General features: G+C 40.8%; 1 protein-coding gene across 1 annotated transcript in view; it reads left to right on the top strand.

Moving 5' to 3' along the window:
• The window catches only part of slc39a11 (solute carrier family 39, member 11), a 157,473-nt gene that overhangs the window by 116,264 nt on the left and 26,037 nt on the right, over positions 1–15,172 (top strand). The window contains exon 6 of the mRNA XM_074621013.1: positions 14,510–14,677. Coding sequence (XP_074477114.1) covers positions 14,510–14,677 — 168 coding nt within the window. The remainder of the gene's footprint in view (positions 1–14,509; positions 14,678–15,172) is intronic.

Here is a 15,172-nt window from a genome sequence, read left to right as displayed (position 1 = left end):
CAGGAATTTGTTTCAATTGGACAAGGTTTAATTGTTCTTTAATGTCAGCTAGTATTGGCCATGTCTCATGTTGACCGGAGACAAAGATAATGATTTGATGTTGTGGGAATATCCGTGAAGATGTCATCAGCAGGAACAGCTGCTCAGTTATGTGAGTTAAATGTTCGCCATATAAGAATTTATCCGGCAAAGGTGGTTCCATATCCCATTTAGTGCATCAACTACTTTTCGACAAGGCAAAAACCACCTCAAGCAATTTTTCGCAATTGAGGAAGTTTTATCAAATTTTGCCATTTCCATATTGCTTTTTTAATTCAATACTTAAAACTTTCCACCCTCACTTTTTTTTTATCTCCCTTCCTCTTCCTTCAGTATCCTTCCTCTCTCTTCCTTCCCACATTGCTCCCCATTTCCCCGTCTCCCTTTAATTGCCTCAGTATCTCCTGCTTTCACCCTGCCACGTAAATCCACCTTCCTACCTCACCTTTCCCCCCTCACAGTCTATTTGCCATCCTTTTTCTCTAAATTTCAGTAATGTCCATGTTCAAATCCATCCAACCCTGTCTGTCTATGGTCATTTTTGACTGACAGAAATCTGTAGCAGTGCTGTCCAGGTCATGTAAAGGACCATTAGCTTCTCTACTGCTGATAATATCAGCAATCAGTGCCTTCCACCGCCTGACTAACCACAATAAATAGGGGTTGTCAAAAAACAATCCCGGAGTGATTCATTTTTCCCCCACATCATTCCTTTTACCTTTCATGTTTTCCATGCTAGTCTAGGCAGTGTTTAGTGTTCAGGTGCTGATTTTTTTTTTTTTTGCTACAGTCAAACTTTTGACAGCACCATCTTTGAGTTTACGGAATCAGAACTGTGAGCAAATGATTTGAACATCCCACTGGTTTGGACACTCTAGGTGAGAAAACTCAATGAGAAATGACCTTAAACATGACTCTTTGGCCCTAGAGCTGCCCAGTGGCCGGCAGTAGAACACTCTGATTATACCTGACAGCTCCCAGGTAGCTGGCAAGTGGGTGGTTTGGGTGACTGGCTGAAAGTGAAAGCGCAGCTGAAATAGAGCAAGTGTGCTTTGTCAGTTTTGCAAAGTTGAATAAGTTCAGATGTTGCCATGTATCAGGTATGCATCAGGAAAAAGGCAGAGAAATATTACGGCCTGCTTTTAGTTTTTTGGTGCTGGGACCACTTAAGCCGTTTCTCATATAAACTCTGGACAAGGTCCAGAGTATCAGGTCCGGACATTGTCCGGATTTGCCCTTTCACACATGTAGCACACAACAGTATGCTGTGGGTAGAGCGTGTAGGAGGCAGGACATGATGCGGGATACACCGCGGTCACGTAACCGGTTCGTAATTTTGTTGTAAACAACCGAGTGTCTTGCCGTTTCTTGAATTTGTCTGATGACTTTGAAGTTGGCCCTTACCAACAGACGTTCCCAAATCTCATCGTCTCTTTAGTTAGACATTTTTGTTGGCGTCATTGTGTAAATGAACCTTCTTCTTCACCCTTGGATGTTTGTTTTTTTCTGGTTTTGCACCAGCCAAAACATCATCAACACGCCCGCTCGCTCGCTATGAATTCTCTGGACAATGATTGTCTCTATTCACACATGGGCTCAATTGGACATTACACAGACTTTGTACCATGGAGCTGACAGAGTAAAGTCTGTTTACTGTCCGGTCCGAATGATTCAGACATTTTTGTTCTCACATACAGCTCCTCCAGGTGCAACAATTTCTCACTTCCAACTCGTCAAATAGCGCCGATTGGTCAGTGGCCCTATGCTTCAAACTACGACGCTCTAGGTACCCCTCTAGCGTCAGTTTTGGACGTGTCAGGGACAGAATGTCAATATACGCTTATTACATGCATAGTGTCCTTTCAAGATAAACTTCCGTTTTCACAGGAAGTTAGGTTTAGGCAACAAAACCACACGGTTAGGTTTAGGAAACATGCCAAAAGACTTACGTGACGACGACTGATGTGACAAAATAAGTAAACATTGACTTTTCGTTTCTCACGGACAGCAGTCCATCCACAACCCCTCCCACCCACCTAATGTGAACTATCACGCTATTAATACTACGTCACTTGCTCTGACCGCAGGTGGGTTTACATTGGAGTTAGTTGAAAGCCTAGTGCGTTACATACAGTCGCTAAAGGGTGTTTCTGTGCATTGGTATCAAGGGGCACTGACCAAGCGGCAGTAGTTGACAACTTGGGAGTGAGACAGGGTTGCTGGGTAATGTCTAAATAAATTCAGCGTTGCAGTGCATGTGTGAAAGGGGCTCTAGTGATGCAGCCATGTTTAAAATAGCTAGATTCAATTTACACATCACAGACACAGAGCAGCATTATCATTTAGAGTTGTGTTTCTGGCTCCTTGTTGAATGTAAGTCCAATATTTACTACCCTTTTAACTCTGGTCTGATCTCCACCAACTCTTGGCACAAATAACTGGCTCTTTAGCTGCTTAAGGCTTCACTATGTTCACAAGCTAGTTGTCTGTCTGCCGTTTGGTGCTGGGCATGTGGTGTACAGTGGATTTATCAGTTTTTTTGTTGGAAATTGCTTCCTTTCACATTACACATAGTCATTTGACCCATTGTCAATATGAAAATATTGATTAGTGCAGCTTTAAATGGATCTACTGTAGGTTGAGCTTTAATTGTACTTGGTCAGTTACCAACAGAGATAAGCAAATAAGCAGCCTAAACGAATAAATCTGCTGTGTGGAGAGTTCTGCTATTAGTGTGTCAATATGAGTTTGACCGAGAGCAGCGCTGAGCCACAGTGGACAGGATGAAGCCTGCCCTTCGGCTGCATTCATTAAAAATTATGCAACTCTGCACCTTTGTTTTTATTTGTACGGAGTTGTGGGTGTTTTTATTTGTGCTTTAGAACGCAACAGCCGGTAAACAATCAGAAAATAACCTTTTATTTCTCTGATTCACTGCTTTGCTCTCACCAACGCCGCTCCCTCTCTTCATTCACTCTATAGCTGGCTCGGCTATCGTTGCTCTCTGTCTCCCTCGCTCGGAGGAGGGGCCAACTTTGAATGCGGTGTGTTTACAAACAGCAACCGACAACGGTTACATAGTATACCTTTAAAGTCGTACAATAATAATTAATATAGGTGGATTTCATCTTCAGTGTCATTAGGACTGGCATTGCTATAAAATGATATGAGTTGATCCACCACCTTTGTCACACCGCGGCCCGTTGTCAAGGAAGGTAACCTGAGCCACTTTCATTTTTCTGATTCAATGTTCCTGTGTTGTCAAAGTAACTGCAGCTGATGTGAGTGGCTGGCACATTAGCCCAGAACTCATTTGACTGTGTATTGATGGTAATAAATCACTAACTGTTACACTGTTAGCTGTTTATTAGCAGAATGGTGTTGCACCGGCTGCTGAGGCGGCTGTTGCTAATGAGTACCCAAGGTGATGACAGACAACAGGTGGGAATTGAGGCGGCGTGAGAGATGTGTTAAGTAGGCATGTGTTAGTGTGAGAGAGCACATGCACACATGTGATGTAGTGCAGGATTTGCAGATTTTATGTTGTCCTAAATAGTAAAATGGGCTAAAATATATATAATAGTCCAAAAGACTGCTGAATTTGAGAATCCATCTGTCTTCTTCTTGATTAGATGCAAAAGAAAAAATGCAGTAGACGTGTTCACAAAATTGGAAGCATGCTATGTTATATGTTGCAGCTTTTATTGGATCTAAGAGACCTAGCCCAAAAAACAACCCCAGGCCAAAAGTACACAAACATATATGGACGGGGTGTCCTTATGTATTTGGCATAATAGTATAGTTGTAATCATATATGTCTTTAGTAGTTTTTACTATATTAATAAACAGTAGGCCAAAATAAGGGCAGCTGGGAATGATTTTAATATAAACTGTTAATAAATGCTATAGCATGCACTGTTAAGCCAATTTATGAAAAAGAATAGCAAGTGGTGGTTTTACAGGGGAGTTATGTGTTCTTTGTTATCTTTGTGGTAAGCTAAGATACCCACCTCCTGCCTTATATTCATATTTATAGACATGAGAGTGGTTTCGGTCCTTTACATCTACCACGAGACTAAGCATATTTTTGAAAATGTCAAATTATTCATTTAAACCTCTATCAGGAGACAACGTAACAGCGGTATGTAACAGCGGAACGTAACAACGGAACGTAACAGCGGAACGTAACAGCAGAACATAACAACGTAACAGCGCAACATAACAACTGTAACTAACATAACTAGAGTAAATAAATAACAACCACTCTTAGCAGACTTTCTTACGTAACGTTACGTAACAAGCGTAACAAGCCTATCCACCAACCCCCCTACCACCCGCCCTTAGTTGCTTGTTATTATACCACTTAACCTTCAATAACGGTCGCTCGATGTACTACGTCACTTGCTCTGACCGACATTCAACATACCCGTGGTTTGCAAAAAACGTACAATACCAAAAAAAATTCCTGGCAACTGGGCTTTAGCACTTACAGTACAAGAAGGTTGCTTAGAGTGAGGATAGCCCTGTGTAGGTGAAGCGTGACACAGAAGAAGGTGATGATGAGGAGGAGGGTGATTAATGAAGAGTAAAAAAAAGAAGGACTTAGGGTCAGTAGGCCAGTGCCAAGGAGAGGGTTGAAAGAGTTTTACTGGGGAGTCCTGGAGGTTGAAATCACAATCAGCAAGGACAGACAGTGGAAACGGAGGAGAGGGGTGGACGCAGGTCTGAGTGTGATTGCCGGGCTGCAGGATAGAGATGATAGAGAGGTAGAGAGTGTGTGAGAGAGTGAGTGCGCGGGTGGACGAGAAAGAGAAGTGGGTGAAAGAGTGAAGATGGAGGAATGTGTTGATTAATATTTTAAAAAAATTCAAAGACACTAGTAGGTTATAAAATATTCCATAGCGATTTGTATTGCCAAGGAGTATTTGTGTGTGTTTCCCAAGGTCACTGAGAGCAGTGGGAGACTGCAGACCACTGCAGAAAGCTAATCATCTCAATGAAGTGTTTCCACCCACCTGTCAATCAAAGTAACAGGGTACTGTAAGTGTTTGGAGGAGCCGGAAAAATCTGCCCTAATGAGATGGGTGTGTGTGTGCAGCACAGCGTACCTCCCATCTACATTCAAGTGTGTAAGGCAATCCAAGCCAGGCATCATCATAAAGCTGCCTTCACAGACTAATCAAATGTAAATATAAGCTAACCAACTTGGAAGCAGTGCTCACCTAAACCCACTGGTGGTAATTAATTTAGGATGTGGGTGGTTTCTCTTTCTGTTCTGCTCTAATAGCTCCTTCCTGAAATTGCAGATCGCATTAATATCTGTGTGGTTTAATGAAAGTCAAAGTTATTAGTTATGTTCTCGTTCTTTCACTTCTTCCTTCTTTGACGCAGCAACTGCATAACAACACCATGTTACTTTACAATGAATCATTTTATAATTTTAAGATTCACTGCAATCTTTTTTTTTTATATTAGATGCTTTAAAATACAATAACAACACAAATACAACCAGTGTTGGGCACTGACGAATTACTCAGTAATTTGTTGCAGTAATGTAGTCATTTTCTCAGTAACAAGTAGTGAAGGGGATTTCAAATTCAGTAATTACCAGGGCTGTCAAAGTTACAGAATTAGTTTTAACGCAACTTTTTGTGTGTTTTTTAGGTTGTATCGGGCTCAGTTTTAAAACGAATGTGAAGATATTGATATCATATGAAACTAGAAAAACCTAAGGAATCCATTGGTACCGAAATGTCATACTAGCTTGTTGCGAAGAAGGCTAAATAACGCTCCAAACTTACACTACATTTTCCAAAGGAAAAACTGGCATGGCCATTTTCAAAGGGGTCTCTTGACCTCTGACCTGAAGACATACAGACATGCCCACTTTATACTAAGTCATATTCTTGTCAGCACACTGACAGCTGTTGTTGCCTGTTGGGTTTGAGTTTGCCATGTTATGATTTGAGCATATTTTTTATGCTAAATGCAGTACCTGTGAGGGGTTTTGGAAAATATTTGTCATGGTATTGTGTTGTTAATTGATTTCCAATAATAAATATGTACATGCATTTGCATAAAGAAAGCATATTTGCCCACTCCCATGTTGATAAAAGTATTAAATACTTGACATATCTCCCTTTAAGGTACAATTTGAAGCGATAAAACAAATGTGTGATTAATTTGCGATTCATTGCGATTAACTATGGACAATCATGCGATTAATCAAGATTAAATATTGTAATCGATTGACAGTCCTAACAACGCATTGGGCGAAGATGCCCTTTTTGTAGTCCATTTTCGGAACATTGCAGTTTCACCACGGCGGACCCACGTCAATAACATCCGCCGCCATCGCATCATAATAATGGCGTGTAAGTGCAGTCGGATTCTCTTAACACAACGGTTGTCTTTTTCTAAATCCTTTTGAATTTTTCTAAACATCTTTCCTCGACCTCATGATGTTTTCCATCGAGGTCAAGGAAAAGTGGTTAGGAAAAGACATTAGTACGTCATTTTCTTTTTGTACTTTTTGACCACAGCCATTGTTTTGCAAATGTATTTTTTGGAGCTTTGAGCACCACAAGCCGATTGCCATCTAGTTCCATTATATTGGAGAGAGGGCAGACACCTCTATGACCAATATCTCCAACACTCTGCGACGGAAACATATGTATTTTTGATTGTGGGAGTGAACTGTCCCTTGAAGCCAGGCAGAAACTGTGTGGATTAAGCCCTGATGTTAGCTCCAAATTGGTTGTCCCTGACAAATTTAAGAATTTAAGAATTAGGTGCAAACCAAAAACCTGCTCCCTGCTCGTTCTCGGCTAGCACACACTGCCAGAAAACACATTTCAGTTGTCATCAAAAGACCTATTGACCAAGCTGTGGACACAAACTAAAAATTCCAATAAGAATCCACAGAATCATCGGCACAAGGACAAATACTGTACAGAACAAAACAAACACGAGCTGCACTTACTAACCTCATCAAGAAGGCTGACCTTCAGTAGCTAAACAATGATGACCAAACACCATACACAACTCTGTATATGTTTGCTCTTCTCGAAAGGCTGGAAAAATAATCTTCTCTGCAGTATTGTGGGACCAACTTTAAACCTCCAGGGACCGATTCTCAGCTGTCTCAACTTAACACTCAAACTGTCCGCATACAGCAAAGGGGCAACAGCACAGGTCATAAGCCACCAATCGATGCACCTCTCTTCTGCTACGTGACCCAAAACAATCTGCCCTGAACCAAAGAGCAATCTCTCTTGGTCAAATACTCCCCCCAAAGAAAGTGAGCATTCAATGAACCTTGAAGATTCCCCAGCAAAATGCCCTTTCCCTTCATCTGCTTTAGTCTACCGAAATTAAATTACAAAAAGGGAACATACAGAGAGGGCTACCTGTCCAATTATGTGGCACAATGGAAAGAAGCAGTAGAGAGCCAACAACAACAACAACCTTTCACTAATCCGACCTGTCACCGAAATACAGACTGCTGTGCTTGAAACTAGGGATGTCACGATACCAGAAACGTAGTAGTCGATATAGTAATACCCGATTCAATGCCACGGTAAAAAAAAAAAAAAAAAGGAAATTTATGAGACTTAATTCTTCAGGTATAGCTCAATGACTGTAAGAAAACAGCAGAGGCTGTACACGCACTCTCTCTATATAAATTATATCCTCAGATTGCAAGCAGTAGTTTAAATTCACTGACATGGTGACAGACCATTAGACCACTAAATATTTATTTAAAATGCTAATGTTATATTTTGATGACAGATGACACGGACCGGTTAGGACGATAGCCTACTACTACAAGCTACGGTTACATTACGTAAGCCAAAACACAGTAGCCTTTAGCATTTTGCCATTGCAAGCGTTGTATGGAACATACTTGGCTACAAAACAGTGCCAGCTGTCTCAAACTATGTAGGCTATATCGGGATAAAGATAACAAGTGTAACAAGTAGTTGTTAATTTAACGTGAATGGAAACTGACTCACCTTGAATTCTTTGAACAAATCTGGATGTCTGTCTTTGAGGTGCGTTGCTAAATTGGAAGTATTTCCTCCTTTGGTTTGAAAAGTACGACGGCACCGTTTGCATATTGGCTTTTGCGAATCTATTATTACTCTTTAATGATCCGCCTCGAACGCAAAGTACTTCCATACCAGACTCTTGCTATTTGTCTTCTCAATGAGTCGAGGCGGAGCTAGAGGCGGAGCTAGAGGCAGTGCTAGAGACGGAGCTAGAGGCGGAGCTAGCTGCAGCTGCACTTGTTGCCATCTTTCACGTCTTTTTTTTTTTTTCCGTGCCGTTCTTCTTCCTTCATTTCACGGCAGATGAGAACACTTGTAAGCGTATATGCTGCCCCCATCAGATCCGGAAGGATCGCATCTCCAGTACCTCCGGTAACAATGACCATAACAGGAATCGTACGGTACCTTCGGTACTGTAAAAAAAGAGTACGTCACATTTTTTTTAATTTTGGCATCTACTTGGTACCGAAGTATCGGTTCTCGTGACAGCCCTACTTGAAACCAGCACTGGTAAAAAAAAAAAAAACTACAGAGCCATCAAAGTCTTAGATAAACTGGAAAAACAATTAACGAATCCTGCTGGATGTTGTTCAAAGCTACTGAAACTATAGGAGCTGGACCAAACACAACAGTAAACTGATTCTACTACCTTTGTAGCCAATACCTGGCGCGTCTTATCCATTTGTGCCATAGGGCTCCATTGTTGTCCAAAAACTAATAAAAACACATCAATGAGCCACAACTGGGTTTCATTATAATGTCCACCTGTAAATACTCACTAGTGCCCCAAATGTGTATTCATCCACATTGAAAATAGTCCCACAATAAATACACAGATTTTAGGACAAGTTTCTCAAACAGGAGGGAATTGTGTGTGAAAATAGTGAGAAAGAAAGAGCAGGTTTCAGTAGCTCTGAATTAATGTAATATTGACTTCTCCTAATGGAAACCACTGACATATTGATATTCAAGTCCTGTGAGAGTCATTTCATCACCACTAATGACAGTCCTCCTGGTCTCGGTGTCAGCCTGACAGGTTGTCTTGTCAGGTTTATTGTATGTGACTCCTATAATGTCTCATTAACATGATTCAGAGCAGCTCCAGTCTGCCTTTTCTTTTTTTATGTTCTTTTTTATTTTAGATCATTTTAGAAAAGTATTTTAGAAACAGTTCTTAGACCAAATTTGTCGCAGTTTGGTGCACGACCATCTTATCGGATTACCTTGACTATGTGCTAAAGATTTTTTAAACCTACTCCACGGCCATTGCAGCCAGTTAGCCTGTTATCAGGTCATTAAATGGCCGTTATCGGTGGTTATAAGCCTCATAGATATGGGTCAGTAGGGCCCTGCTACGCTCACTAGTTTTTATCATTTGTTCACTAAATAACACTCCAAACTTATGGTAAATTTTGGCAAGGAAATACTGGCACAGACATTTTCAAAGTGGTCCCTTGACCTCTGACCTCAACATATGTGAATGTAAATAGGTTCTATGGGTACCCACGAGTCTCCCCTTTACAGACATGCCCACTTTATGATAATCACATGCAGTTTAGGGCAAGTCATAGTCAAGTCAGCACACTGACACACTGACAGCTGTTGTTGCCTGCTGGACTTGAGTTTGTTATGTTATGAGCATATATTTTATGCTAAATGCAGTACCTGTGAGGGTTTCTGGACAATATTTGTCAATGTGTTGTGTTGTTAATTGATCTCCAGTAATGAATATATACATACATTTGCATAAAACAAGCATATTTGCCCACTCCCATGTTGATAAGAGTATTAAATACTTGACAAATCTCCCTTTGTGGTACATTTTGAACAGGTAAAAAATGTGTGATTAATTAGCGATTAATCGCGATTAAATATTTTAATCGATTAACAGCCTTATTTGTAACGTTATTATTTTAATACAAACCATGATTTTTTTAACTTAATCGTTTCACAATGTTAACCAAGTGGCATTGTGTGTTCCTGCAAGCATGATACAATGCTGATATGAAACGTATTCAGGAAACGTATTTTTGGTACAGAAACGTTTGCAGAAACGTACAATGCCAACACTTTTTCTGCCGACTGGGTTGACCTAACACAACATGCAAAATTGATCAAAAAAACATACTCAGTGTATGTCCAGCTTTAGGTGTCGTCAATCTGATATCGAAACATTTTCAGACCTGACTTACCAACAGATCATTTTTACCATAACTACCCATCCGCGCAGCTGCTCTCTGAAAAATTACATTAGAATATTATTGTGTAATGTCAAACACGTCACTGATTTATAATATTATATATGACCTTATTTTTTTCTGTTGAAAACAAGTTTCATTTTAAGAAATTAAAATGACAATGTTGTCGGATTTTCGAGCCATGCTAATTACCAACCCTGATTTTTAAATAAAACAGTGTGGAGAACAGAGGTTGGAAGGTCTCAATCAGTCCACTACAGCCGCCCTGTAATAATTATTACCTGTGAAAAAGGTACGGTGATGTGTCGCTTTTTGATGAGACTGTCAGGGAGGTGATGATTGAATTATAATATAATAATAGCCGAGGCTTCAGTTAATCTTTGACCTAAATCAGCATCACTGGCCCAAGTATTATGTGCGTCATTAAATGTATCGATACCGCAGAGTGAAAAATGGAAATCAATACTAATGTGTCTCAACACAAAGTGAACATTACAGTCTTCACAAAGGCAGTATTTATTGCAGCTCTTTTGTGATGGATTGTAAAAGTGGTTATATTTATTTCATCATGAAAATGTACATATTTTTTTATCAGTATCATACAGTTATACATATGGTTTGTAATTTGTGATCTAGATTGTAGCACAAGGTCTTTTGTAGTGTACGTACACACAGCCCTTTGTTGTGGTTAAATGCTTTGGGAAGTTCAATTGGATAGAAATGGATTCAGGGCTTTTGGCCTTTGAAAAAGTTCACTGACTGAGGAAGCACCCCGAGCAAAAATCCAGATCATTTGACCTTTACACGCCAGATAATTCCAATTTACAACCGTCTACATGGCAAAATGAGACACTTGGAATGCACTAATAGAGGTCAATTGCTTGTGTCTGAGACTGCACGTGAGAGAGAGACAAATAGATGGAAGGACGGGGAGAGATGGAAGCAGATGGCGATTGGAATGGACAGGTTGCAGGGAGGTAAGAGGTAAAGATTATGGAGTCTGCAGTGGTACCGCTGAGATTATTAAATGTTTTATTATAGTCAATTAAGAAATGGATACATTTAAAAAGCTATTGTAACTTTAATTAAATTTTAAGTAAGAAAAAAGGATAAAATACTAAAACAATTTTGCCAACAATTTGCCAACCCACAGAGAGAAGTACGATTTATTTTGGGGTTTATTACCCAGCTGTTATCTGTTGCACAGTGCTGCCACCTTCTGCAATGCACAGGGACAGTCATGGGAATTGTGTTGTGACCAATCAGAGCTCAAGTGCTGGCCAATCAGAGCTTGTGTTGCTCTGTGGGTTGGACTTCATTACAGTTTTAGGTAGCTCGACGTCTTTAAATTATAGCACAAAGCACAAAATTGAATATTATAGGCACACATTTGCAAATGGAATGACAAGAAGTGAAATTAATGAATTTGCCAATTAATACTTTACAAATTTGATTAGCTTTTTTTTTGCATTGAACTTAAAATGGCTATAATCAATGTTTTTATATTAACAAACATTGCTGCTTGTATCTGAAAAGTGTCACTCATAGTGACAAACTCCACAGGGAATTATCACACAACTCTGTAGTTCCCCTCAGCCCTACAGAGCTGTATAGTATCTTTCAGCTCATTGTTTTGGTTCACTCTCACCACTCTCACCACTCTCATGACGTCGTTTCCAGACACAGCAGGCAGCTGTTCTCAGAGAAAATGCTCTAAAAGTCACACTACCTGCCCCATCACCAAAAAAGCAGACCAACAAAGTTACAAAGTGGAGCATTTACCAGCTAAAGAGACCGATATTTGCATCAGGAGTTGGTGGAGACCAAAAACAGAGCTGAAAGAGTGAATTTTGGACCTAGATTCTTTAGTTGGACAGAAACATGACTCCAAATGAAGATAATATTGCTTTGTATCTGCTGGATGTGTAAATACGCAACTGTTTGTATCAAGTTTGCCATATCAACTTAATTTTTTGGCTGCACCTGAATATGCTTGAAAGTGGTCATGTCTTCTGGTGTATCTGGTTGGTATTTGGTTTGCCCATGGCATGAGAAGAGTACGAGAGATCACTAGGTTGTCCAAACCCTCTCCAGTGTGACAATTAATCGCTTCAGCATTCCACCCGCTTGTATCTACAGGCAGTCGCCTTTGGGAAGGCAAGTGAAAAATATCAACACATTACACCATTCAGTTTGCTAATTGCCGTGCATTTAGCTAACTAAATGCATGACATTAAGCATGGCTGTCTGGCTGAAGTTACTCATCATATCCATTTGTTTGATGATCACTGATCATTATTTTTTTATGTCGAGCAAATGTAATATTGTCTGTGCGACCTCCAGCGGGGGTGTGTGCTAATTAGATTGTCTTGGACCATTAACTTTGTTTTCATGACGTTAACAGAGATCACAATACTGATTACTGGATTGATAGGGGGACAAACCTAGGACAATTTTTATTTTAGACGAGAATTATCTCCCTCAGGCTGCATATATAGACTCGATGGAAGACATCTTAATCAGACTTGAGGCAGACAGCAGAGGCCTTTGGTTTAATTTCTAATAAACCTATTTGTATTAGAAGTCCCTCTTTGATTCAGATATCTTGTGGGTAACTGTTTGCTGAGTGCAATGCTCCACAGGAAGTTTTCATTGTGAAACTCAGCTGATCGGTAGCCAAGTGCTTCTTTACGTGATGCTCGACCGACAAATTTGAGGGTTTTGTTTGTGATGCCTGGTGATGTTCAGGCTAACATAATTAGCATTTCAAAGAACAGTCTTGATTAGCATCATTGATGTAGTTTGGAGTGTCTTTCTGATGCACCTCTTGACATATTTCTTCTCACGTGATCTCAGATCAGCTTTAAAAGCACCGTTTTGCAAATGCATCCGACTGTTGAAGTATTCTCACTGAATACTAATGGCGGTCAGGGTGTTAAGCAAAGTAATCAGTGTCTATTATCAACCTCTGAATGTGAGTGGAGAGAACTGTGAATGGTGGCTCTTAATCCACCCCTCCGCCGGATGGCCACACTCAAAGGCAGAGCCAAAAGCCTGCTGTGATGGCCTCTTCCTGTGGCTGCATCACACTGCCTCCCTGATCTCTCGCCAAGGCTTCTTTGTCTCTTGTGTGTCTTTGTAGTCTCGACGCAACAAATCATATAAATGGCAATAACAACACCCGTAGTCAGGAAGTCTCTCCTTCAGGCGGCAACCTCCATTTCTGAAAAGTGAACTCAATGTGGAAGTGCCTTAAAGTTGCATTCTTTCTAATAGCCAGCAGGGGGGCGACTCCTCTGGTTGCTAAAAGAAATTTCAAGCCTTCTTCAATACAGCATGATGTTCATTTAGTAAATTATGGTCCCATTTAGAGTCAAATAGACCATAAAGCAGGGGATGTTTTAGGGCGAGGCTACCTTGCAATTGACAGGTCGCTTCCACGGAGTTGTCCGGTGTGGGAGTTGTTTGTGTTTTTGTCTTAGAACTTTAACCCTTTCACAGTGTGTTTTCAGTTCATGACAGTTAATTGTCACATTTTGGCCGCCTAAAAATGTGTTATTCAGCGTTCGGTTGTTCTTAGCTCCACCCTCTTGTGTCACTTCTGGTTAAAAAAACAAACAAGATGGCGACGGCCAAAATGCCAAACTCGAGGCTACCAAACCGTAGCCCACAAACCAGTGGATGGCATCACGGTGACTACGTCCACTTCTTTCACAGTGTGTTTTCAGTTCATGAAAGTTAATTGTAATGTCTAATTCAGCGTCGAGGTGCACTTAGCTCCACCCTCTCATGTCACTTCTGGTTGCAAAAAAACAAGATGGCGATGACCAAAATCCTGAACCCAAGGCTTCAAAACAGCAGGCCACAACCCAATGGGTTACGTCACGGGGACTATGACCACTTTTTATATACATTCTATGCTCTCTTTGGAGATCGTCATGGCGTTGCACCCAGTTGTGCACACAAAAGAGTAACCCAAGAATGAAAAAGGAGAGCGTGAGAGAGAATCTCAACCCTTACCTATATTTCCACGCCTCTGCACACCTGGCCAATCGCTCTGCAAAGTGGCTGTGATTGGGGGACAGGGAGATTGTTCAAGTTTTAAAAAATTGTCGCGAGTTAACCAGCATAGTCAAAATGATGTGGGATACATACTGTTCATCTGTGTATGAATATTGAACGTTCATTTTGCTTTCAACATTATTCTCCTCTGTCGTGCAGATAAAATGGACAATGGAGATGTGTACCAGAGGAGGAGAGGACCTCATCCGGCCAGCTCAGATGGACAAGAAACAGGAAGTAAACAGCAGGATGGGGTTGGACAGACGGCAAGCAGCTGGCGACGAATTGTTCTCCTCATCCTTGCCATCACCATCCACAACATTCCAGGTGAGAACGAGCCATAGAGCTGTCTGAAGTAGCTGCAAAGGAAATTTGCCAATTTGTCAGTTGTCAATTGCTAGTGCAGTTAAATTGATTTGCTAGAATGCACTCCCGCTCTTATGACTGCAATCCAAAGAATGAGTCACCTCGCAAAGTCGTGAGAGTTAAAAATGTATCTGCAGTTCATTGAGTTCCATCTGACTGACAGGGGTGGTGATTTGCACATGTATAGCTTATACCAATGTCATTTAAATCCCCAATATCTATAATAAATATCACCAGCTGTGACCTGGCTAACATAAGCTGTCCATAAAAGGCCAAACCCAGGTTATTTTTCTCCTGGTTCTTGAGAATATGATGAATACCAAGCATGTGGCTGCCCTGAAACAGGCAGAGGATCCGACGGTCGCTTACAGAGTCCTCACTCCCGACAGCTATGTAAAAGTTCCAGCAAAGACCTAGAAGGCGTCAAATGAGACACTCTTCCCATGTCTGGCCCCA

Source organism: Sebastes fasciatus, chromosome 20 (genome assembly GCF_043250625.1).
Source record: "Sebastes fasciatus isolate fSebFas1 chromosome 20, fSebFas1.pri, whole genome shotgun sequence".
NCBI classification, from domain to species: Eukaryota; Metazoa; Chordata; class Actinopteri; order Perciformes; family Sebastidae; genus Sebastes; species Sebastes fasciatus.
Note: the sequence above shows the minus strand (reverse complement) of the source record. Positions and strands in the feature narration are given on the sequence as shown.